General features: G+C 43.4%; 1 protein-coding gene across 1 annotated transcript; it reads right to left on the bottom strand.

Annotated features, from left to right (window-relative positions):
• Nucleotides 1-2,270: 2,270 nt before the first annotated feature.
• Nucleotides 2,271-22,986, bottom strand: LOC126531626 (uncharacterized). The gene is made up of 7 exons (XM_050179241.3): nt 22,871-22,986; nt 21,747-21,915; nt 12,008-12,130; nt 10,733-10,905; nt 7,159-7,318; nt 3,799-3,948; nt 2,271-2,626 (listed from the first exon to the last, which is right to left on the bottom strand). The coding sequence occupies exons 2-7, from the start codon at nt 21,911-21,913 to the stop codon at nt 2,452-2,454; spliced, it is 948 nt and encodes a 315-aa protein (XP_050035198.2). The 5' UTR covers nt 21,914-21,915; nt 22,871-22,986; the 3' UTR covers nt 2,271-2,451.
• Nucleotides 22,987-24,633: the final 1,647 nt, after the last annotated feature.

Here is a 24,633-nt window from a genome sequence, read left to right as displayed (position 1 = left end):
GAACCATTAGTAGGTAACGACGTTTAAACCACTCCCTGTTCCGACAGTAAGATGTTTTTTTTTTTTTTTCTTAAGAGCGCAGCTCTTGGCCGTCCGTTCCAGGGTTAAGCGTCGGCGTCGGCGTAACCACGCGAACGTCCCCGTGCTACTTCTCGCGCTTTCGTCGTCGCCTTCTACCACAGCTGGCTCCGATGTCGCTCATCATGCTAGCGTTACCATACTGACCCTTTCTCTGAAAAGGCGCTCAAGGCGCTGACCCACTGCCAGTCGGTGCGGTGATTTCGGTCTCAAATCCTTTTCCTCAATATATCGCGAAATGAAAACACGCATAAAGCTGCGCTCAAATTTTGCATGAGGGAGTATTGTAATCGTCGGGGAGTTTTTACATCGCAGAGGTGCTACCAATCAAGTACAAGCAAAAAAGGAAGCAACTGAAGATGTTATGCAGCTTCACACGTTCAACTATACCTTTAGCCACCGCTACCCCTCACCGTCCGCTCAAAGATACTAGATGGCCAGTGCACCTCTGTCACATTACTTTTTAAGGCTGGGCAATTGTCACCAAATGACTCAACCTCATTTCTTGATAAACGTGTCCCATTACCGCGGGTTGCAACTCACCGATGTAAACGTTGCGCAGAGACACATAGGTCATTCGCGGTGGCGTGAAAGATGAGTTGCACTTCGCTAAAGATATACGCTCTCATAGAAGGTATATCGCATGGATTATTGATTGCACCTTGGTGCACGTACAACCTCAACCCAACATATGCGAGTAATTTGTTATACAGAAGCGCGGTACGTGCAGTCATGTGCTTGTTTCCTGTTCACTAGTTGTATGCAGCCAAGAGCACTTTAAACACCGACTGTTCATTGAAATGCATTGTCATGGTTGCGGGTTAAGTGTAACATCGTTAAAAATTGTCTGTTTTCCATTGTTTGCAAGAGGACGAATTTGTTATATTAACTTTAGAAGCCATGTAAAAAGCACAGGACCTTTCATAGCCACATCGAGAGAAGTCTCATTTACTAATGTAACCGCTGCTGTCGTCACACCCGTTCTTTCACGCCAAGCAATGTCGCGACCATCTTGTAAATGCCATAGCGTATAGCAATACAAATGCATGCTTTGTTTTCATTTCGGTTGTTCGTAGTATAGCTTCAAGTTCGGGACGACATTCGGGACGACAGCAGCAGCAGCCACGGTCAGCAAAGCCCAAGAAGTTTCGCAAAGCAAGCATCACCTTCACAAACTCTTAACAGAGAACGAAGTATAAAGTTGCACAAATATCAGCTCCGATCGCAAAGTTCCATTGTACATTTTTTGCTATGACCAACCGCTTTCGAAATACTACTGCTGATATAGAGACTTTGCAGCTGCATTTACGGTGCTGTCAGCGCTTGTCATTGCCGCCGCAGTCACTGCCTGGTACGGAATTACATCAGGTACTGCTAGCAACTATAAAATAACATGTACGTAATAAATATCCGGAAAGAAAAAAACGCATTTATAAAACTATAAAAACTAGGTGGATGTACACACAATGTTAGTGAGCTTGCACATGGAGGAAAAACTTGCGCCCGTACATTATAAGACATGTGCTGACGGAAGCACAGCGCCTGTGCTCCAGCGCCCACTATAAATTATGCTGCAGGAGACAAAAGAAAAAAAAGTCGCCGCGTGCTGTAACCTTCAAGTGCAAACGCAGTGTGAAATTCTAGCATTGACGTCACACCTTCAAAGTTCCAGGCAGCATATTCCGTGTTTGTATGTTATCCAATGACGCATGGGCTAGATCATAAGATCAAGTTTCACTCAACAGTTTTTACTTGAATACGACTATTTCTTCATGTCATCGTTAGCCATACCTCGTGCACATGTATTATTTATTAACCGGAACATAAGCCTCCTTGTCGTCGCATTACGTTAACCATAAATTCACGTCCCTTCGCGGAAACAAGTAATGTAATGCTGCTTCAGATTCCAGCACTGCATTCTGCGCAGTATTTCACCTAATGTGACGCGAATAGAGACCCTCGCCTTGTTTTAAGCAACATTCTATATGTCAGTTGTTTTGTTTAAGCATCATGGGACGCTTTTCCGCAGGGAGTTTCCATCGTAACACCTGAGCGTCTATTTTACAGGCAAATGCCAAAGCTACTTGGGGGATGTAGTGCGTGCAGCTTGGTTGATGCCTAAATGAGCTTCTAGAATGACTCCATTTTTAGTCTAATTGCACCAGTTACACTCGCACAAAAGATACGGAATAGATAGATAGAATAAACTTTATTGTTCAACGGATAAGGTGATCTACCCACCCCGCAACACACGGGTGAGGGGGCGAGTGCGGGAGACAAAAGCTACATGCACATGTGTGGTCACAATCAAGTTGCAAACTCCTAGATTTAATTTTTACGCATATTTCGGTAGGTTCAATGGCATCATCAGTTTTAACACTCCCCGTCATCATCCTCTGGTGCCGAGAACACATTCATAAGGCCGGATTTCTTCCTGTTAACAAAAGCCTCGAAAAAATTCGGTGGGTACTCGACACTCCATCTCTTAGGCTCAGACTTGTCTTCCTCTTGGCTTTTGCAAGGCGGACGAAGTAGCAGCATACGAAGCCTGAAACGAAAGTTATTTATAAACCATGCATCTTATTACAGATGATCGTTATGAGAGGCGCTACCAAGAAGACAGCGTTACAATCCTTTTTCATTATGACGGCTGGTGACTTGGAGCGCGATGTTAATAATCATTCCAGCTGCAGATGATAACCTAACTCCGATGCCACAACAAATGTCACAAAATAATCCACCTTCTCAGAACCCGACCGTTTCATTTGAGGAAGCGGAACGTATAGTTTGAAAAGTATTATATTACTTCAGGATGGAAAGTGGTGGAAAGTAGCAGTCATAATATACGTTAGCTTCATACTCTCGCTCCGAGTAAAGAAATGGAGGTAACTTACGGAATGACCTTTCTCCCGGTAAAGGTTATAGACAGCTTAGTACTTTCTGTCGACTGACAGTGTCGTCCGTAGCTGCAAACCCTCGAACGTATGACAAAAACGGGCCTAAAGACTTAATGCTGCGCTAAAGGCGTGATAGTCAAGATATTACCAAAAATATCAACAAAACTTCTATCCAATTGAGTGTACTTACTTGCCGCACGTCTTATCGGTGCTGTGATAACAATACGAATTTACTAAAGCAACGCATATGAGTGGTGACGATGAAGAGAAGAAAATGCGTAATGACGTGGCTGCGCTGTTCACGTCAGACCAGTGATTCCAACCTAACGACCCAATGATCAGCTAGTGCATGGTCTAGTACTATCAACGATGTATGATTGAAAACGCCAGCGCAGCTACACAGGGGTTAGCGTGAGCAATCTTTTGCAACGAACTCGCTAAAGAAGTTACTGACAACTTTTCGTTACTTTCCAGGCTTCCATGTATATCTGTTTTTATTGTTAACAATCAAAGTGGTACGCTACAAAAAGCTCCATCGGCGCTGTTTTTCTTGCAGGTAAAGCAAACTTGTACATCGGAGCTGCATATTCAATATGGCACTTTCATGATATTATTGTCACGTCTTAGTGTTGTGTAAGGAATTTCACAACAAATTCATGCGCCCCAAGCCTAGAAGTCCATTTTTCTTTCTCATTATTAAGAGTAATGAAAGGCGGCTGTAAGAGCATTACCGTGCCATAACGTGAGAAAGGATCGAGTACGTCTACCAATCCTGACGTCCAAGACATGAGAAGCGCAATCGAATGAACGCGTATAGGCTTACGGATTGTAACTGGTGCATTTTAAAGGATGGCCGTATTTGAAACACTTGGTTCTGAGCACATCGAAGTAAGCGATGCCGACGGACGCCGTAACAACATTACTCGAGTTGACAAGGCAGTTGAAGAACTTCTCATCATCGTCGCAGTTTGTCCTGAAAAGTAAGAAAAAAATGGAGGAAATCATACGGGCTCTTTTATTCTTTTGGGGATGTTCTTCATCGTAGTTGTCTTGTTGCCCCTGTTCATTTTGTAGGCCAGTACAATCCAAGAAAGTGTTTGTATGCTTCTATTGCTTCCTTTGAAATTTTTTGCGTGGTTATGCTGATGAAAAAGCAAGCATTCTTCAGCAAAACTCTAAATAAATTTCTTAAGCACTCCAGAAACGTCAAACACAGCACATGAGCAGACCCTCTTCACAAAGACACACACACACACACACATACATCGGACACAGTTTCTTTTTTTGTGAGGATGAAGTCGAACCAATATACGTATATTCCTGAAAATGCATTAACCTGAACGTAACCTGAACCAAGAGAAAGTTCGCTGTTGGTGCAGTGTAAAAGAGACTCAACGTAAGGACGTTACCACGTATGCAAAACGTTGTCAACTGGAATAAGCTCAACCTATGGTAGTTCTAACTTCCCACAAGAGTCTCATTCCTGAAGAAAGCACTTAGTGCAATAGTTTTTCATTTCCGCAATACCTCATTTCGTGTGAGGTTCTTATACATCAGTTTACTTTCATTTCCCCGCTTTTGCCGTTCTTTCTTACACTCAGCCCTTTCCACCTCTATGCCTGGAAACATGAAATGGCAGTTTTCTTCTTCTTTTCAGTTGCTTTCTTTGCAGACAGCCGCTTCCACCAACGACATCAGATGACGTCAGTCTCCTAGCCAATTAAATCGAACAAGCCACGGATAACAAGGCCGTCTTTGACAAAGATAGGTCCACCAATCGAAACGTCGGCCGACCTGTCTCAGGCATTTTACCCCTGAGGAGTACATCAATTCGGGCCATTTGGTGCGGCACACTACAAAGCGCCGACTACTGTATAGCGCTAGTCATCTGTATACGTCTTCTTGCGCCCTCGTTTATTAGTGCTGGTTAATTTGCAGTTTTGTACCCCTGTTTGTCGATCTTTTATCCCAAGACGGGTCAAGGGGATGGGTTGGACCAGATGCTGCACGTAGAATGAAGGGCACGGACCTACACTCAACATACCCCGCACCTTCAAATTCGCCTACGCCTTCTCAGCTATGCCGCCGAACGGTTCAGTGTGTAGCTGCAAAACATCTTCAGTTGCTTCCTTTTTTGCTGGTACTTGATCGGTAGCGCCTTTGCAATGTAAAAATGCCCCACGATTACAATACTCCCATATGCGAAATTTGAGCTCAGCTTTATGCGTGTTTTCATTTGGTGATATATTAAGGAAAGGAATTTGAGACCGAAATCACCGCACCGACTGGCAGTGGGTCAATGCAGTGAGCGCCTTTGCTGAGGAAGGGTAACTATGGCAACGCTAGCTTGATGAGCGGCATCGGAGCCAGTTGTGGTAGAAGGCAACGACGAACCCGCGAGTAGTGGGCAAGTGTTTGGAGGTTGTCATGCTGAACGACAGCAACAAAGAACTGAGACTGTTTTACACAAAACAACAAAGAAAAATAAACTTGATGCACCAAGATTATCTGATTGAAATATATTCATGTAGTAAAGTGTTAACATGCCGCGAATACGAAAAAAACTAGTCTAATACGCCTTTGGCCAAACAGCTACAAATAAAAGATTCTATAAAGTTGTGGATTCTAAATAAATGAATGTAGCCTACTTAGACATGGAGTGTATGAAATCACTAAGGTTGGTGAATGTTACGTAGCTCTAATCCCACAACATGCGTTACTGTGTCATAGAAATAGGGCGGTGCGTACATCACCGCGAAGAAAAGGACAGAACTGATCTGATTCCCACTATACCTTTTGTACTATTACAAAATTAATAAATTACAATGAAATTCTGGGGCTTAACGTGCGAATACCCCGACACGTTCATGAGACCCACTGTAGTGGGGAGTTACGGATTAATCTTGACCGCCTGAGATATTTAACGTGCACCCAATGCACGGTACATGGACGTTTTTCCATTTTCCAAAGGGAAGATTGTCCTATAATTTATTCAGTTGCATATATCCAACCCAATGCCTCGTGTGCAATATACACGATGGACACATCATTGCACCAATGTTTCTAAATGAACCGACCTGTCATAGCGCAAGGATTTCGAAGTTTCGGCTGCCTCGTGTGCTCCAAACACTTAAGAAACCAACCGTTATCCTCTCCAAAACAGGTTTATAATCTCTCTCTTACTTTTATTATTTTTATTATTATTATTAATATTACTACTACTACTACTACTACTACTACTACTACTACTACTACTACTACTACTACTACTACTACTACTACTACAGAGAAGAAAAAACAGTTTAGATATTGTTTTTTGATAAAGAGACTTCCCCCACCTCCCCACCAGCGGTATTATGTAAAGCTTTCGCTTCCCCAGCACCCTACTAGAAGAGTGGAAAGAATCAAACGGAAGAGACAAGAAGAAGGCACAGCATGACACATAGCGCCACAGGAAAAATACATATCAGAACCCTAGGGGGAAGGCAAATTTCTATAACAGTGTTGTGTACTTCGTGTCAACGTAAATCAGAACCATCCAGAAATTCGAAATGAAGTATGAAAAATGTAAAGAAAATTTGCAAGTTCGTAATTTTTTTACAATTTTTGTAAAGGGTGTGGCCACAAATTTTCTTACAGTTACGCTCTTGCTATATAAACTGTGAGTCAGCCATCAAAATAACGAATGAGGATGTAAAGGTGTCTTTCGCGTAAAGAAGGACTTGTAATTAGGTTATTCTAATAACGCTCTATTTCTGTGGGAATTATTATATTTTAAGCCAAGCCAAGTTCGAGACAAGCGTCGTACACCCACTTATAGGGATTTCCATAGTGACACCATGAGCATTTGGAAACTCGCATAGACGATGACGCCACATTTCTCTTTAAGTAATATTGTAAGAAACTGCGCATTGCAGCAGCGTGGCTGCCCTTCGTGGATCCTTTCGACAATGCCGGAAGATGCACCACGCGAGATCCGATGAAAAACAGATCTTCATTACGTTGCTTGCTAAACCTTCTTTAATGGCTTATTTGATAAATGATTTCAGCTAATCGTCCGTTCTGCTACCGTCCAATATCTGGAAATTGGGGTTAAAACAAACTTTAGGTGATGTCCAGTTTTCTTTGATTATTCTTCTAACACGGAATGTGCCGCGTTTCGGAAGTGTAACGACAAGCTTACATTGTATAGAACCTAGAATTTTTGATTCCGTGCTTTGTCTGGAAAGCCAATATGTTGTCATCGGCGTGATCGTGGTCGCGACAGCACATATCAATCTCTTTGGCCCTCCCCAAGTCGTCGTAGCTGTTGGCAATGTCTCCAGCCCCACACCATTTGGTACCTGCGTGGCAAATTTTCTAGCATCAGATTTTACTTCTTGCACGTGACCTTGCGCAGCAGATAAGATGAAGATTTTGCTTCCATCCTCTGTGCGTGAAATACGGAAAACAAGTTCCAATAGGTTAGTAAAAAAAAAAGAAAAGCTTATAACCGCAGAATATATTCTCCGGAAATATTATGCCTGTGACAACAGTGCCTTCACACATCGCAGAGGCATACCGTTCTTTCTTTCTTTTCTTGTTTTTACTCCTGAAAAAAAAAAAGAATTCAGCACTCGCCGACTTGAATGACAACAATGAGACCTGATTTGGGGCATTTATCAGCGCTATCACGAAATGGGCTAATGTAGCTGTTTATTTAAGTAATATAAATAAGTATAAATACATACATAATATATCGATAATGCTTAGGTAATATATATAAACTGGAACAACATTAAACAACCTAAACATTAACCTCAAGTACACATTAAATAATATCAAGAATCTAAACAATATTTGCAAGAGCAAAAGACTAGAATAACACATTGCATAAATACATGTATTTCAAGGCTGGCATTTACAAAAACCTTCTTACGCTGGAATTGTGGCCGATTAAGAGCCCGGCGGAACCTAGGATACATAGCCCGGCGAAACCTATACTAATACATGTGAAAGGAGAAACCTTTTTCTTGTTTTTTTTTTTTTGGGGGGGGGGGACCACTGCACAGATTCTGATAGTGTTTGCTGCATATAAAAACGTTATTTCTAGGGATGTTGGGAAATGAATTTTTTTACGCCGTTGATGTGGTTCACAAAATTTTGAGAATTGCAAGAGCTTTCGAAACGAGACTATCAAGTTTACAGCTTCTAAAATCAGAAATGAAGTATAACATTACAATTCTGTAAACTGCACCCAAAATTCTTCTAAACCCCACGAAATTGATGTAATAAAAATTGCTCTAAAGAATGACACTAATTTCTGAGTAGGAATTTGCAACACGCTTGTAAGCATTTGATAATTGTCGCATGAGCTGTAAATTATTAAAACACGTTTGTCCCCTTTAGATGCTCTATCAGATGCAATTTAAAGGACCACAATATCGGTATATGGAGTCACAAATTTTTCAGGCTTGTCTTTCTTTTTTTACACGTCGATTTACAGCATTTTTTAAATTACATGCTCAAGTCAGAATTATGCTTCCTACAGTCTCTAAAATTTAAACTTCTCTCGCGAATGCGAGAAATTTCATTCAAATCCGTCAGGCGGTTGTCTCATAAAAGCATTCCTGTATTTTAGATGTATTCGGATAGGCGACATCGGAGTTGGCGCCGGGTTAATGTTGCTTCTTAAGAGCAGATACCGACCTATCGTGTTATCGAGCATACCATTAGCGAAGTCATCGTTCAGTGGTAAACAGCATATACCAACGCAAAGCCTTGTGTGTTCCTCCCGAGTGTCCGCAGTCATGAAAAGCGATTGCGCTAGAATTGTTTGTAGGAGCAAATTCTAGCCAACCGCTTATGCGGAGCATAAAATTAGCGTTAGTGAAAGGTTAATGACAAAGAGTGCTTACGAATGAGAAGCTTTGTGAATTCAACACGATATTTTTAATCACGGCCGGAACAACAATATTTAACCTAAAGAAGAATAGATAGAAATTCGAAACTTCATGCAACGACGGGAGCTGAAATCTTAAACATGTTTTATTTTTATTAGTTCATTTCTTTTTCATTTTGCATTCAAACTTAGTCCTCTATATATTATATTTTTGTATTTTTCAACATGTACCACTTTTTTCTGTTAGTGCTGCTAATAGTCACGTTAACTACTTAACGTTTACTATCCACAGGAGTGCCGATTCAGTCTATGACTGAAATCTCATTCCGTATTTAAGAAACTGTAATGACAAGATGCGATAATAACAAAATTTAATTCTGATTTATATTCCCTGAAACTAAAGTGCTAGTAACACGCTTGCGATGCCATGGCATGGCAGATTCGATTAAAGCCAATGACATTACAAAATGTATTTATTCATTCGGCCACCAGGCCTAGTCTTTTCTTTTTGTTGTGACTGCCGTATAGCGTTCAACCCTTTACCTGTATGACCATAAAAACAAAGTTAATCATAATAAGTTCATACACTATGCATGTGTTTGTATATGTTATTTACCATCTCTTCACAATCAAAACGTATCATTCACATCTTAAGGCACAATGCTTTTATTTAGAATCACATGATATATATACCTGGCAATAAAATTGCAACAAATAAGTTTTTCCAAACAATATTGTCAACATTAAAGAGACCAGAGGCCATCGTCACAATGTTTATCGTAAGTAAATGCACTCAGCCATTGTCTAGCCGCCTTTGATAATTTTATGTCAGGAAACAAGACATTCTTCTTACGAACAATTCTAGCGTAAATGCTTCTTCTGAAAACTGTCCCTGGGTTCAAATTCACAAAGAAGTTCTCTTTTTAGTTTTTCCAGATATTATTCGGCTTGAAAACAGTCCTGTTTCAAGCATCTTAAAAATAATCACGCGTGTGTCTTTTGAAAATGTTTCGATTTAACTCGCATACAATTAAAAGCACGCAATATGATGTCGCAGTTATGAGGGAGCACTGCTCTTAACTTTTATTTATATACTTTACCAAGGATGAACTTCTTATTGAAGGAATCAACTTTTGCCAGACATACACTGGTAATTAGGGGCTGAAAGGGTTAACCCGGTTGTAGTTAACTTCACTGCATTACTTATCTTGTAAGGGAGAACACAGCACAGACATGAGCTGTGCTTCTGCCCCCCCCCCCCCCCTTTCTATTTCAGTGCGCTGTCACGTCCCGCATTTCCCTTTATTTCTTTTTTTTTTTCAATCATCAGACTGTTTTTCTCCTACGTACACGTCCGCATTTCACCATTTGTGTTGTCGATGCTGTTTCTGTTTTATGGTGGCACTCGATTGATTTTGCCGAGTTCAATGCCCTTTGGTAGACGGCATAGTATAGATTGTGACATTACATTTCTCTTACAGGAAGCAGGAAACGGGTGTTCAAAGCCGCAATATCTGTTACACTGAACTCTGTCAAACGAGGTACAGAAAAAAGCGGTCACAAGAGCTTCTAGCTAAACATTATTTCCGGACAAAGAAACTTTTTTCGTTATTTTTCTTCAAATGCCGCTGCACTTTTTTGTTCTTAATTGTTGCTGCCGTCTCAGTCGGCGGACGTATTAGCCGCACGTTTAGAAATTTTCTACTTATTTCAAAAGCGTTAGTGCAAAGAAAAAGAAATATTCTTACGCTGAGGTGTCCAAAGTGTGCATATGCATGTGCACATTCGTGTAGTTGCACATGCAGTTTCACGCACCAGCACTATTTCGTGCGATATTGGTTAATGCGGTGCGCACCAGTAAAATAGCAACGTTTACCTGGGTATATCAAGAGGCTCTGAAGTGCGGTGCCTAATAAATCCAACAGGGAGGACCTTTTTGTCTCCGGCTCTCGGTTGACGCACTTGTCCACGAACACTTCCATTTCATCCATCGTTACGTCAGTGACCAGCGCGCTTGGAATGAACTTCAACAAATGTTCTATAAGTATCCTGTCAGAAGAGTACACACACTGTCGGAACTAGAAGTACACGTTCAGTTGAAGCGCACCATGTGCGTGCATGGCATAGTACATAAATAACTTATATACAGGCACCGTAATTTCGTTTCCCTTGTCATGCCCAGTCATTAAAGAAGCAAGTCGCCGATGGCAAACGTACACAATCACTTTAACAAATTCAAGAGCAGCATTCATATTTACTTCTTATATTCAAGTTAGTAGTTCTAACCACCGTTACAAGTCATGTCGCTATGGCAAGTATAACCGATGCAGAGAAGAACGGCAAATGTAGTAATTGTACAGTAATACTGTATAGCTCGTATAACGGCTCGACAGGTAGTGCATAAGAAACAAGGATAAAAAATGAGCACTACTAGCTCAACAATTCAACATCTGACGCTGAAACATTGTTAGTATTTTATAAATGTCCGCTTTTTCTATTATTTGTTCACTCTAATAGAGAGTGCACAACAGTGTCCTATCAAATACGACTGCCGCTCTTCCAATCATCACACTGAAAGTATAAACTGTTGCTGGTTTACCCGAGCCCTAATGACGGCAAGGCTCATTGCTTGGACTTCTGTGCTGTGTGGCGCCGGATGGCATGCTCCTTCAGTTCACAAGTTCGATTAAAGTGCTCCGAGCGTTTCAATGCTTCCCAAGCACATGGCAATAATGACACTTGGGTCGGCTGACAAGATACCCGGCAAAATAGAATCGCTGTGAAATTCAACAGTGCACGTGCCAATTGAGTCTGTGCCAGTAGCACTGTTTGCAAATCAGTCGGTCACTTGGTTGATAAAATAGCACTTCCTTGTTAGCTAACACGAAGTGCTCAAAATTTATGATACTGAGATGGTCTTCTTTTCACACATGGCAGTAAATATGGCGGCTGAAGTACTCTGGCGTGATGACCCTCTGTTTTTAACTAAATGTAGGCACTTGATAATCCATGCCCATATCGAAGGAGAATTCCCAGCACAGCTTATTCACAACTGTTCCTGTTCTCTCTTCTGTGCGAACCTTCATTAAAAACTGAATTTCATCACATTTTTTTTCATGAAACGATGTTTTACAATTGCGTCACTACCCACCTGTCGCCCAGAAGGTTGCACGTTAGAGAACCAGCATCGTTCTTGTCCTCGAAAATCTCGGCGAACTTGTGACCTCCAAACTTCACGTCTGTCACAATGCGATGGCGTTGCGAAGGCAGAAACCTAAGAATAAGCACCTCAGTAAAAGCAGCAAACATGTGCTCTGCATACAGCGCACGATGCAAGGCTATAAAACTTTCACAGCACGGATTTTTTTTTCAGAATTACAATTGAATTACGACCACTCCTTCATGAGAAAACATAATAAAGGTAATCTTCATGGGAAGAAAAATATACGCTATAATTCTTTCTCTGGCGATTTTGACCCAAGTCATCAATACTTCTTTTTGGGCGAGTTGGTTCATCTTGAAACATATGGGTAACAGCGCAAGCAGACGATCACATGAAGGGAGACACGTACACACAAGCGCTGACTAACAGCTTGTTTTAACGGCATGAATAGCACATCTTATATATGCCAGAGTGAAGCAAGGGAACTGAAGGGGAAAAACATGTCAAGGGTGATAGCGTGCCAAACGCAAGCTCAATACAGCCAACCAAGCGCAACAAAACGCCAACAATTATTTTTTCTTTTTCTTTGCAATCTGAACCTCCGACAGCCACATCCAGATTAAATTCAGCATCAAAGAGAGGAAGGGAAGTTGTGCTAAAGCACTTGCTACCAAATTTTATAATGTGGCAGGCTTGTAAGCTAAAAGGACTTCTTCTTGGGCAAGTTAGTGCTTAGATTTGTTAGGTATACTCTGTGGCGCTTGACTTTGACGCTTCACTGTCTTCTGTTCTTCTGTCCCTTTTCAATAAATGTATTGGCGCTTCATTGTCTTCCTTTCTACTGTCCCTTTTCAAGAAATGTATTTTGCGCCACAAAGTGTACCTAGGCTTCTAAGCTGAAGGTGCGCGGTCTTGTCACTACTCTTGCCTATATATACAATCGTCGTCTTGATAGTGAATTTGATTTTGTGGATGCGGCTATCGGGGGTTCAGATTGCAAAGAAAAAGAAAAATAATTGATTGCGTTTTGTTGCGCTTCGTTGGCTGTATTGCGCCTGCGTAGTTGGTACGCTATCATCCTTGACATGTTTTTCCCCTTCATTTCCCTTGCTTCACTCTGGCATATATAAGGTGTGCTACCCTTGCCATAAAAACCAGTTATTAGTCAGTGGTTATGTGTGCGTGTCTCCCTTCTCGCGGTCGTCTGGTTGCGCTGTTACTCGTATATTTCAAGTAGACCCAAGTCAGTATGCGAAAATGCGACTAAGGCGATACCATGGTCAGTTTGTTTGCTATAGAAAATCTCAGTGAAAAAAAATAATCAGATTGAATGCATTGATTTATATTTAAACTAAATAATCAATAACCGACAGATACGATGCATTTAGTCAGCTGCTATTTCACCTGCTATTCCTTCGCAGAACATTGCAGAATATCATTAGAGTAGTCCCCGTTTCTCTTATTATGAACATAAGTATACGCGTCGCTTCTATATAACGCCAACCCCTATTTTCGCCCACTTTAGTATGCACGGCTTGACATGTACAGAACTCTGTTTTAGAGAAGCTCCATCTGAAGAAAGGTTTGCATTACGCCCACGCCAAGAAATCTAGGCGGCTTCAGTGACAAAGATAATGATTTAAAATGGGGCTGTGACAAATGATCACTTAGCCTGCTTGAGCTAAGACGGTTTTACTGTATACACCTGTTGCAGTTTAGCATCATCCCTGTCTGTACATACTTTCTTTCTTATTAAAACCTCTATATCGGTATTGTAAAGTTAACAATGCTGGTAACAAACTTGGCTTCATCTATTTCCTGCTTTTTTTCTACCCATACTCTAGCATCTCTTGCTTATTTCGACCACTGAATAATTAACGCTCTCATTAGTTTTGAATCCACTGCTTCTGGAAGGTGGACACTGTATAGAACCTTGTCATAGCAAATGTCTTGGTATTCAATTAAAATGAGTTGAGTCGGTTCTGAACTTTTGCTGCAGCAGACGCATGCTTCATCGTGTTGCAGATATTTGCGCCTACAGGCTTTTGTCCTCAGACAGCAACTTAGGGCCTCAAAAAGCAAGGCACTGCCCTGTGTGTTATAGTACAAATTCTTTCTCGTGATTTCTTGCCGTGTTTATAAATCTCCGAGAATATTTTAGTTTCCATCCTTTGCGATTTGCCGTCTCTGTTTCTGTGCCTTTCTTCTTGACGACTGCGGGTTGTCTATTTGAACTTCCAATTACCCTGATTATGTTCCCAGCGTTGTCGGCGCAGCATCCTGGCGCCATCTACGAACCCTTCTTCGCACTTATACTCCATTCTCCAAATATAGTTTGCTGAACCCGCAGAAATGGGGGTAATACGAACTCTTATTTCCGTTTCCTTCAACTCTGATTTTTCCTTTTAGAGAACTTTCTTTCTTGTAAAAAGGTCACAGAGGGTACTCCAAGAACATTGCGCAACTCGTAAGAGCTAGCAAAAAGGACCAATAAATACTGAGTGTTTCAGCATACTGACTTTGATGACGATACTGATGTGGGTCACAAAAGCCAAGACTCCATCTGTCTCTAAGAGTTCAGTAGGCTGCAAGTCACGCTGCAAGGCCAGCACGAACGCGGCAGTGCCCGCAAGACATCGCTGATACATAAAATACAGAGCTCAAGCAAAATATATGAGAAATCAGAAATATTTAGCGGTAAAATGCGTAAGACTAGAACGAAGACCCGCCGCGATGGCTTCCGCTATGGTGTTACGCTGCTAAACACGAGGTCGCGGGATCAAATCCCAGCCGCGGCGGCCGCTTTTTGATGAGAGCGTAATGTGAAAACGCCCTTGTCCCGTGGTGGTCAAAATGAATCCCGGGTCCCCCACTACGGCGCGTCTCATAATAAAATCGGGATTTTTGCACGTAAAAGCACACAATTCAATTCAATTCACCAGAACGACAAGCAACAAGACACGATGCTAGGTGCAGCAGCATGACGAGACGTCAATTAAAAATTAATTGTGATATTGCGATTGTTAGTTAAAAAAATTATGGGGTACCAGCCCACACGTTTGTATCGATATGCGAAGGGAAGCTTTCGTGAGGGACTTAATTAAATGCTGTACAAATAAAAGTATTGCGCGCAATTGACTTAACTTCGTGGGCAACATGTATTTCACACAATATTGATCCACTACGCAGGTCACAACTTTAATGTGATGCAATTTTTACGTTTATGGCACCACCGCGTTCACAAGCTATGCCGATTTGCAAACTGCAGTTCATGCGAATGCACGATGCAATCCGTCGGTACAGTGATGTAACGAGGACAACGCCGATGTATGATGTTTGTCGAGGCAAAATGATAAGAAGGTGTGCATGCAGAGAGCGGCACAACGAGAAATAAAGTGGTAACGTTAACTATTTTCAGCCCGCTTCATTCCTGCGTCTTTGGCCTAATCAAAACTTACTCGCTCCCGGATGAAGAAGACGAAGTGCCTTTCAGGCAGAACGCCGAGTCTTCCAGCTCTACTTATGTTGTGAATTTCTTACACTCTACCTTGAACCGCTGTTTCCTCCTTAACTGTGATGGAGATGGAGACTCACGCGCGTCCGCCGGACTCGGCAGTGCCCGCGGTGGTTGCCTCCAGGAAGCGAAACGGCACCGAGAGCAACACTGACAGCGATGACACCGTGCAGTACTATGTCAGCAGTGAAGATTCTTGCGACGACACCTTCGAGCTGGTGCGTAGTCGTAAAGCAAAGCGAAGATTTCTCAGTGCATCATCGAATTCGAGTGAGTCCACCGTGAGATCTTCGCGCAATACCGAGGAGCTCACCATCCTGTTCGCGCCAGTTCTCGCCACTGAGAACCTGTGACGCCTCAACAGGCAAGCCGTGTCTTCACATCTAGAGGCGCTGGTTCCGAATGAAACCAAAGACATCAGAGTGAACACCCGTAATAACGTCCTAGCGATTGATGTAGAACATGCGGCTGCGTTGGACTCTGCGCAAAGTCACGGAACTTGGCGGGATGAAAGTCCGCCCTCATACTCCGCTAGGCAAACAAGTCAGTACTCGCGTAATTTACGATGTTGAAGAGACCATTGTCGACTCCGACCTGGCGATCTTAATCAAGCCAGCTACAGGAAACACCACCATCGCAAACGCATTTCGTCTCGGCACGTCAAGGTGTGTTAAATCATATATAAGGGCGAAGCCCGCCCATCGCATGTAAAAGTGGGCCACTTCCGACACGCAGTTCGCCCCTTTATACCAAAACCGCTGCAGTGCTGGAAGTGCATGAAGCTTGGCCATGTGAGTAGTGTGTGCAAGAACACTACCGTCTGTTCTCGCTGCGCTGGGCCCCACACAGCTAACACGTGTGAGGCCAGTGTGCTGAAGTGCACGAACTGCAGCGGCCCTCACGATGCATCTTCGAAGGAATGCCCTTTGATTCGAAAGGAAATGGCAATATTGAAGAAAATGGTTAGAGACCACTCGTCTCAGCGAGAAGTAGCAGCATCTATTAAGCGAGGACGATCACGTCGCCGACGTCGATCCAGAAACTACAAAGCCTCTGCAGAACGCCAGCCACGTACATTACGACCCACTCTTCCGCCCAGGCCAAACAAAGTCAGCTCAAAGGACAAAGGTGCATCGAACAGCACGGCTGCGGACACCTGGCCTGCACTCCCGAGGCTACATGCCCTTACTGAGTGAAATCAGAATTCTACAGCAAGGGATACTTCGTCTGTCCCTGATAAATTGTCGGACCAGGATCAACAAGTTGTTGTCGTGATCAGCTCTCCGGTGAGTGCTATTCGTGTTCTTCTGGACAAGCTACAGACACCAACAGCTCGAAGTTCGTTGCAAGTGCTGGATGCCATCAATCCGGTTCTTGCGAGCCTTCAGAAATCCAGTGCTTGAAAACTTCAACAGCAGAACCATGGCTCATCGACAACATCAGCGATCATTCCTTGATGATGTCAGAAGTGCCTCCATATTCTAATGGAATGCGAGATGCCTGAGGTCACGTATTTCGGATTTTCGACAGTTCGTGTTTGACAACCACTTTCCTATACTGGTGATCTGTGAACCGAACTTATCAGCCTCCATAAGACTATCAGGATATGAACCTTTTGTTTCAACCACGTGTGTCCGTAGTAGTAAGGTTCTGGTTTACATTCGCAAAGACCTTACGTATGTTTCCCAACCCGTAGCGCCACACGACGGTAACCAATACGTCTGTGTTACTGTGAAAAAGAAGAGGCTGTCTTTTACTCATATAGGCGTCTACCTTTCCCCAACAAGTCAGTTTGATAGCAAAAGGCTAGAAGATATTATGGCTGCTACTCCCGGTCCTTGGATAATAACAGGGGACTTCAACGCTCACCGTCATATATGGGGAAGCTCCAGAATAAATTCGTGGGGCAGGTCACTAATATTCTTTGCATCAGGCCACAACCTGTGTCTTCTAAATGACGGAAGCCCGACATTTCTGCGAACAACAACGTACAGCAGCTACCTTGACTTGACTTTGGTGTCACGATGCCTGACTTCGAGCGTTTAGTGGTTCATTGATATTGAAATCCATGGAAGTGATCACATTCCAACCTATAAGAGAATCGATGGACTTGACGCCGCATTACCGGTTGTCTCGCCGAATCGACTGGTCAGTCTTTCAAGATCGTGTAGAAGACACATGCAAGACACATATCGCACGCAGATTAGAAGACACAATTGCAGACGCAATGCAAGATTCTACACGCTGCTTCGCACATTCACCTAAGCGTACAGAGAATGGCATTGAATTGGAAAGGCTTCGTGCACCACGTCGCCGAGCTGAAAGGAAGTACAGGCGCACGAAGTCAATTCTTGACCTCAGAGAAGCTTGGCGCATGCAACAAAAGATCAAACGCCGAATGGATAAGCTAACGGATCAAAGATGGAAATGCTTTTGCGACTCCCTTGACCCCCGCAAGCCATTGTCCCGTGTGTGGCGTACCCTACGGGCTCTTTACTCAAGTCCCCAGCAACGACACCCTTTCAACGCCCTTGCTCTCTATCAAAACCGCCGTGAGATAGATGTTGAAATTTTGTGCAAAAGTCGCCGGCGGCACAGTTTTAGTCCCTGACATGGCTTTAGGCAACATCCCCGGTCCACGAGATGCAAATATGGACGCTCCATTTTCTACGGAAGAGTTTGAAGCTGCTGTGGCCCTCTGTAGGTGTTCGTCTTCACCAGGACCCGATGGCATAACATATACTGCTTTGCGCCACCTAGGTCGAGAAGCACGAAGAGAACTCCTCAGCCTTTTTAATAGTTCATGGCAAGATGGTGTCGTCCCCCAGGAATGGAGACGCAGCCGCCTGGTACCGCTTCTAAAAGCAGGAAAGTCACCGCTCGAACTGGCATCGTATCGGCCTATAGCTCTTGCCAGCTTCGTTGGGAAGCTCATAGAAGGTATGATCCTCATGCGTCTCGAATGGTACCTTGAACACCACAAAATTTACCCTGACTCTGTGGCGGGATTTCGACGAGGTCGTTCATCGATTGACAGTGTCATCGATCTAGTATAATCTGTTGAACAGCAAAAACAGCACTCTTTCTTGACGTGAAAGGCGCTTACGACAACGTTTTCCATCAAACCATTCTAGTCGCACTTTTGACAATTGAACTAGGAGGGCGAGTTTGTCGATGGATCAGAAACTACTTGACACAAAGGTCCTTGTTCGTAAGTACGGAAGATGGTCTGACTACCGACCACTACACATGCCGAGGCATTCCCCAAGGCAGCGTTCTAAGCCCTATTCTTTTCAACCTCGCGCTTCTTGGGCTGGCCGAATCTCTACCGGGAAAAGTGAGTGTCGCATCTGCATCTGGACATCAGCGGTCACTCCCCTGCAGGTTCGCGCACGGCTACAGAAAGCAGCAACACAGGCATCTGACTATCTTCACACACAAGGCCTTACCATCTCAACAGAAAAATGTGCGTTAGTCGCTTTTACGCGAAAAGCGATGACTCGTTACCCAGTATGTATCAATGGTCAGCCTATCTCCTACAAGAGAAATCATCGGTTTTTGGGCGTCATTGTAGACCGGGACCTCTCTTGGAGCCCTCAGGTTGCCCACTTGAAGTAGAAGCTCATATCTATTGTTCACGTCTTCAAGTTCATCGGCAGAAAAACATGGGGGTCATCAGTGGGCTCCATGCTACAGTTATATCGAGCACTTTTCATCGGATCCTTACGCTATAGCTCTCCCGTGCTTGCTAAAACATGCAAGTGAAATCTTCGAGAACTTCAGAGCGTGCAGGCGCAGGCACTACGTGTTTGCCTAGGCCTTCCGCGGAGCGCCTCAACAGCAAGAACAATTATAAGGGCTCAAGACCATCCGATCACGACTTACGCTAGTACCGAAACGCTTAGGGCCCATGTTCGTCATGTTTCACAGATGCAGTCAAGCTCTCTTGCCTGCCTGCCAGAACGACGACCACAGGCGTCCTTCTCCAACAAGGTCAGCATCCATCGTGCCTCCTTACCATCGCGTTTCACCCCCTCAGCACGTTCAACCTCAGCTTTGTGGTGTTTAAAACAACCTCAAGTGCGTCTTACGGTTCCAGGGATAAGAAAGAAGACCAACCTGCCTACCTTGGCCTTGAAGCAAGCAGCTCTGGATTCTTTGCGCACTTTTTACTTTGACCGAGTCCACATATATACGGATGGTTTTTCCACTCAGACCAGCTCTACCGGCGCAGTGGTTATACCATCAAGATCACTGAGCATACGACACAAGACTTCTCCCTTGACAACATCGACCGGTTCGGAGCTGGTTGCCCTCCGAGGTGCCGTTGATTGTATTAACAACCAACCTACTAATCGGTGGGCAATATTCGGCGATTCGAAGGCGGCCTCACAATGTCTTCTGTCATCTCTTGGTCGCGGGTCCTGTGAACAACTGGTGTCGGAGATACGAGAAATGCACCATCACACGATCTCGAAAGGACACGATGTCGTGTTTCAGTAGCTGCGTGGCCATTCCGGTATCTCCGGCAACGACCTCGCTGACGAAGCTGCTAGGAAAGCACACGAAGGAGCAACCCTTGTTTCTGCACCTTTATCGCGGACTGACGAAACCCAACACCTAAGCAAGCTAGCGCACCGTATGACATTGGAGAAGTGACACACACCTGACTTCACCCAACATCGATCGCATTCCCTCAATCCATCTATGCAACTGCGGCTGTTACCAGGGCTTCCGCGTAATGAGGAAACAATGCTGTGCCGCTTACGCTTGGGCGTCGCCTTCACCAATGCATATACGTTTCTGATTGGAATGGCTGATAGCACCCAGTGCAATGCCTGTGGTGTCGAGGAAACTATAGAACTTCTACTGTGCTACCGCCCATCTGTTGAAAACGACAGACAAGATCTCTGCACAGCTCTCAACCAGTTAGATAGAAAACCGTTCACCTTGAAGATCTTGGGACCATGGCCTCGCATATCGAAGCTACGAAAGGCCACAAAAGAGCTGCTGCGATATATGAAAGCTACAGGATTGAGTCAGCGTCTGTGGTCCGGACTGAGTGAGCGAACGATATCCCCAGTGGACTTTCTCTTCTTCTTTTAATATTTCCGTCCCCTTTTCCTTTTCTCCAGTGCGGGGTAGCCAACCGGGCTCAGTCCTGGTTAACCTCCCTAGCTTTCATTTATTATTTGCTCTCTCTCTACTCGCTCCCGCGTGCTCTCCTACGCATATGACGCACGCAGCAGCCACGATAAGCAATTTTTCTCGAGGCTTCGCTAAGCACGCTGCGATTTAATAAATGGCTATCTTCCACCGTATCTATCACAACGACTCGCAAAAAAAACAGATAAGAGTTCGACTTAGGCTAAAATTATTTTAAATGTCGTAAGCATTTCTTCGATGGACTGAGATTAGAGTTCTACCACCCGAAAATTTGACTGCGTATTTCATTGAATTCTTCCGAGTCCTGCGCCGCTACTTGACGTAGTCGATGCGGCCATTTGTACTCAATCTACGTCGGTCGTGACACGCGTAAGATGAAATGAAAGAAATAATTGTCATCGCACGATAGCAACACAATGTCGCGAGCTTCGTGTTACACCCGAGCACATGACGCTTTTTTTTTACTTCCTCTCCACCTTGCCGATATCTGAAGAATTCATTTGGCACTGGTCCAGGTATTCCTTCGAAGTTCTAGCGCACTTCACCTACATCTTGAGGTGCAGCATGAACGTTGCAATTACAGGACGTCATCGGCTTGTTCAATTCGCATGCTTTTTTTTACTTTCTTTTTGTGAGCGGCTATGCAGCAGTAGTAGAAAAATTAATTATTATCAAATTTTAGGGATAGCATTACATAGAACGAGGACTTCTTGGCAGAGCTTCAAATTAGAATTAAACCTTTTTATCTGGAAGGCACAAAACTTGATGCAAGCAAAAAATACACAATACTCATCGTTTGGAGTGCGCTGGCGCATAAATAAGACGCACGTGTTAATTCGCAGAAAGAAACAAACAAAGTACATCTTTCGCTATTTCACCAAGGACCAATTATTTATCGTGCCACGTCGGTGTTTTGTGCGGCTGACACCAGCGAACACTACTTTCACTGTATCCTTAAAAACTCTAATCCAACCATGTATTTTTCTGTCGCTATTTCTCTTTATACTTGGTCCTGGCGAAATGGAAGCGGAAAAAAAAGTTAATTACGTGTTTGTTAAAGCAGATGCCGCTTTACTCACGACACTTGATACCCCTTCCACCGCGCTTTTCAGTGGGGTAGACCCGTCGATCTTTAATGCTGCCACCGAATATTCACATCCAAGTAGGTAATTAGCAGCAAAAATAAACAAAGCTTCTCTCAAAATCCGTAGCATTTCTGAAAAAGACACATGGTTATGCAAAAGTAGATCAGCTCCTTATCGGAATTTTCACCTCAATTTTGCATTAGCGTTGGGGACACAAAGCTTTTCAGGGCAGCTGTTTTAAAGGGTCATGGGTGTCCAGCTGTCGCTATTCTATGAAAGCTACCCTTAAAGCTTTTCAGAGAACAAGTTCGATAATTGTATATGCTCGCTAAGAGCTTGCAGAACAAGACATGATCTATGTCCGAGTTTATTGGAACTCTATGGTTACACATTTTGCCCTTCTAGTAGACAATTGTGAATACAGTGTCGTGCCTAGTATTAAACATTGTGAATAGAGTGTCAGTGCCTAGTATTAAAAACATGTCACCGCCAGTTCGTCGCGCAGGACAGCATGCAAAAGGGCGCATGTCATATAAGGAAAATAAAAATTACGCCTGCTTTGTCTCACTTTTATATTGCACTTACGGCAAAATATTTCATTAACTGCCTTAGGTTGTCATCGTCGTTTTCTTTCTATCTTTACATGAAGCTTTAGCGTTTACCACTCCCAACCTCTCGCTTCGCACTGCATTCTTTCACATAAAGCTTTCATTTTTGCGTCTCCGGCATAAATAAAGTCAAGGAGGCAAGCAGAAGTTCAGCCAATACGTAATTGAACATCTGAAAAGAACATGAAATAACGAGCGGAAAAATGAAAAACGAAGTGGGAAATTCAGCGTGTCGAATTTATGTTATAATTAGATCTGCTAGAACTCAAACACATAGCCTGAACGCAAACTGCCGATACATGGAGCCTTCTTTGCCCCCACAGCAATTTAGTGAATGGCTCGACATCGTTGGTTAGCCCACCTTGATTCGCTTATCAGTGATGATGACAACGTTTAAGTTGCTATCCATATTCGGTATACTTCAATTATTAGACCAGTCCAAGGCCAGAAATGAGAAATTACAACGCAGAGAACTCACTAAGGCTGGAATCAGTATTTTTCGCAGACCTTTCTCCTTGCTCTAGTCCCTCGCAGACGGACTGTATGTAAACTGTGCGAGGCAGCCAACCATAAGTTCCTCCAACAACGTCAGAAGCCGCTGAAAGGAGAAGCGTTAGTTATGCAAATCCCGAAAGTTGCGCACAGACTTCACGTAGACCATTTTGTTATATATTTGACAGCTGCCCCTTAAACAAAACGTCATTTCCCGCGAAGCTGTAATAGCCTCAGCAGCGGACACATTCGAGTTGTCGGCTATGCCAAAAGGAAAAGTTATCTGCATAAGCAAGCGGAATATTTGCTTACGTGCACCTGTCTGAGGCAAACATGATTTTTTTTGCCTATTGCGCGCTTACAGCTGTCTTGTGGTAAAGGACACGTATCGAAATAGTTAAACGCAGGTTTTCTCACAGCCTTCGCAGAATGGCTATGTTCCCTAAGTTTTCTCCGCTGTCCTCGAAGTTCTCCCGAACTAAGTAACCGCCGGCATTACGCGAATGCTCGTAGCAGTGAGCAGATTCACTTCTTAGGTATATCCAATTTTGCGAAGGGGAAAGAAAAAACCTACGCCACGGTATTGCACTACTCTCGGCTTCACGTTACCTAATGGGTACCAGTACTGCTATAAAACAAATCTGTGAAACAAGCGAAACGCAGAAATTAACGCATGCGTTGCATGTGATACTATAAAGTAGGACTCTTAGCTCTACACTTCACTTTCAGACTCTTAAAGAACTTGTACTTTTTCGATGGTGTCATGCCACCCCACAAAATACCACAGTTGCTGCCACAGCAACAAGTAGCATCTTTGAAGTTTGCACACAATACAGAACTTCACGCATTTCCTTGACCGTCTTTTCTTTTTATTATGCTTTCCTCCATATCATATTAAATATGATCAACGCTTGGCACGATAACACAAGCCACTTGGACGGACATTATTTATCTGTACCCAAAATACTTGGCGCATGCTCACACCTGCGAAACAGATTTTCTGTGACAGTCCTATTAGATTTCCCTTTGGGCAGCAAGCTCATTTACTTCAGTTAACCCCATGTAGAGTTTTGCGAACTCTACTTTCAGTGAGTCTGTGCTTTCAGGAATATAAAGAACGACAATCCAATGTGCTCGTGCAATGGTTTTTACATTTACCAGTAGTCATCAACTTCTATTAAACGATAAATTATGGGGCTTTACGTGCCAAAACCACAAATGAGGCCCGCCGTAGTGGGTGACTCCGGAAATTTGGACTACCTGGGGTTCTTTACCGTGCACCTAAATCAACTTAATTTAATTAACACGGGTGTAACGTGGCACGCTTCTGGTTAGCATCCCTTTTTTTGCGTTGTTGATAATTATCTTCGTTCTGTAAACTTGGTATGTTTCTGTATCGTGTGATATGTCTGTGCGTGTCCAATGAAGAAAGGGGTAGCCTCAATTCTTAACTGCGTCTTGTGATAGCCAGCTGTGAGATAGCCTATGTTTTCTTTCCTCAACAGTTCTTAAACGAACAAAACAAACACGGAATATTATTTGAATTCTGTAACCTGTCGAAACCTTACATTGGGCAGCAAGATGTCAGCCATAATATTCACCTCTATAGTTCTTATGCAGCTCTCAATTGCTATTAACACGATGACTAACTTCGGGACATAGCGGCAAAAAAAAAAAAAGACAGCGTGATAGGTTTCAACACAACTCGCTAATCATCTAGGGCTTAAATGTCATGCCAAATTATTGAGT

Source organism: Dermacentor andersoni, chromosome 5 (assembly GCF_023375885.2).
Source record: "Dermacentor andersoni chromosome 5, qqDerAnde1_hic_scaffold, whole genome shotgun sequence".
Classification (NCBI taxonomy): domain Eukaryota; kingdom Metazoa; phylum Arthropoda; class Arachnida; order Ixodida; family Ixodidae; genus Dermacentor; species Dermacentor andersoni.
Note: the sequence above shows the minus strand (reverse complement) of the source record. Positions and strands in the feature narration are given on the sequence as shown.

Coding starts and splice junctions, on each gene's coding strand:
- LOC126531626 (XM_050179241.3), bottom strand. CDS start 21,913: ATGCTACGGATTTTGAGAGAAGCTTTGTTTATTTTTGCTGCTAATTAC. Junction 10,906..12,007: donor TGCAACCTTCTGGGCGACAG/GTGGGTAGTGAC, acceptor CTCTTCTGACAG/GATACTTATAGAACATTTGT. Junction 7,319..10,732: donor GAGCCTCTTGATATACCCAG/GTAAACGTTGCT, acceptor TTTGCCACGCAG/GTACCAAATGGTGTGGGGCT.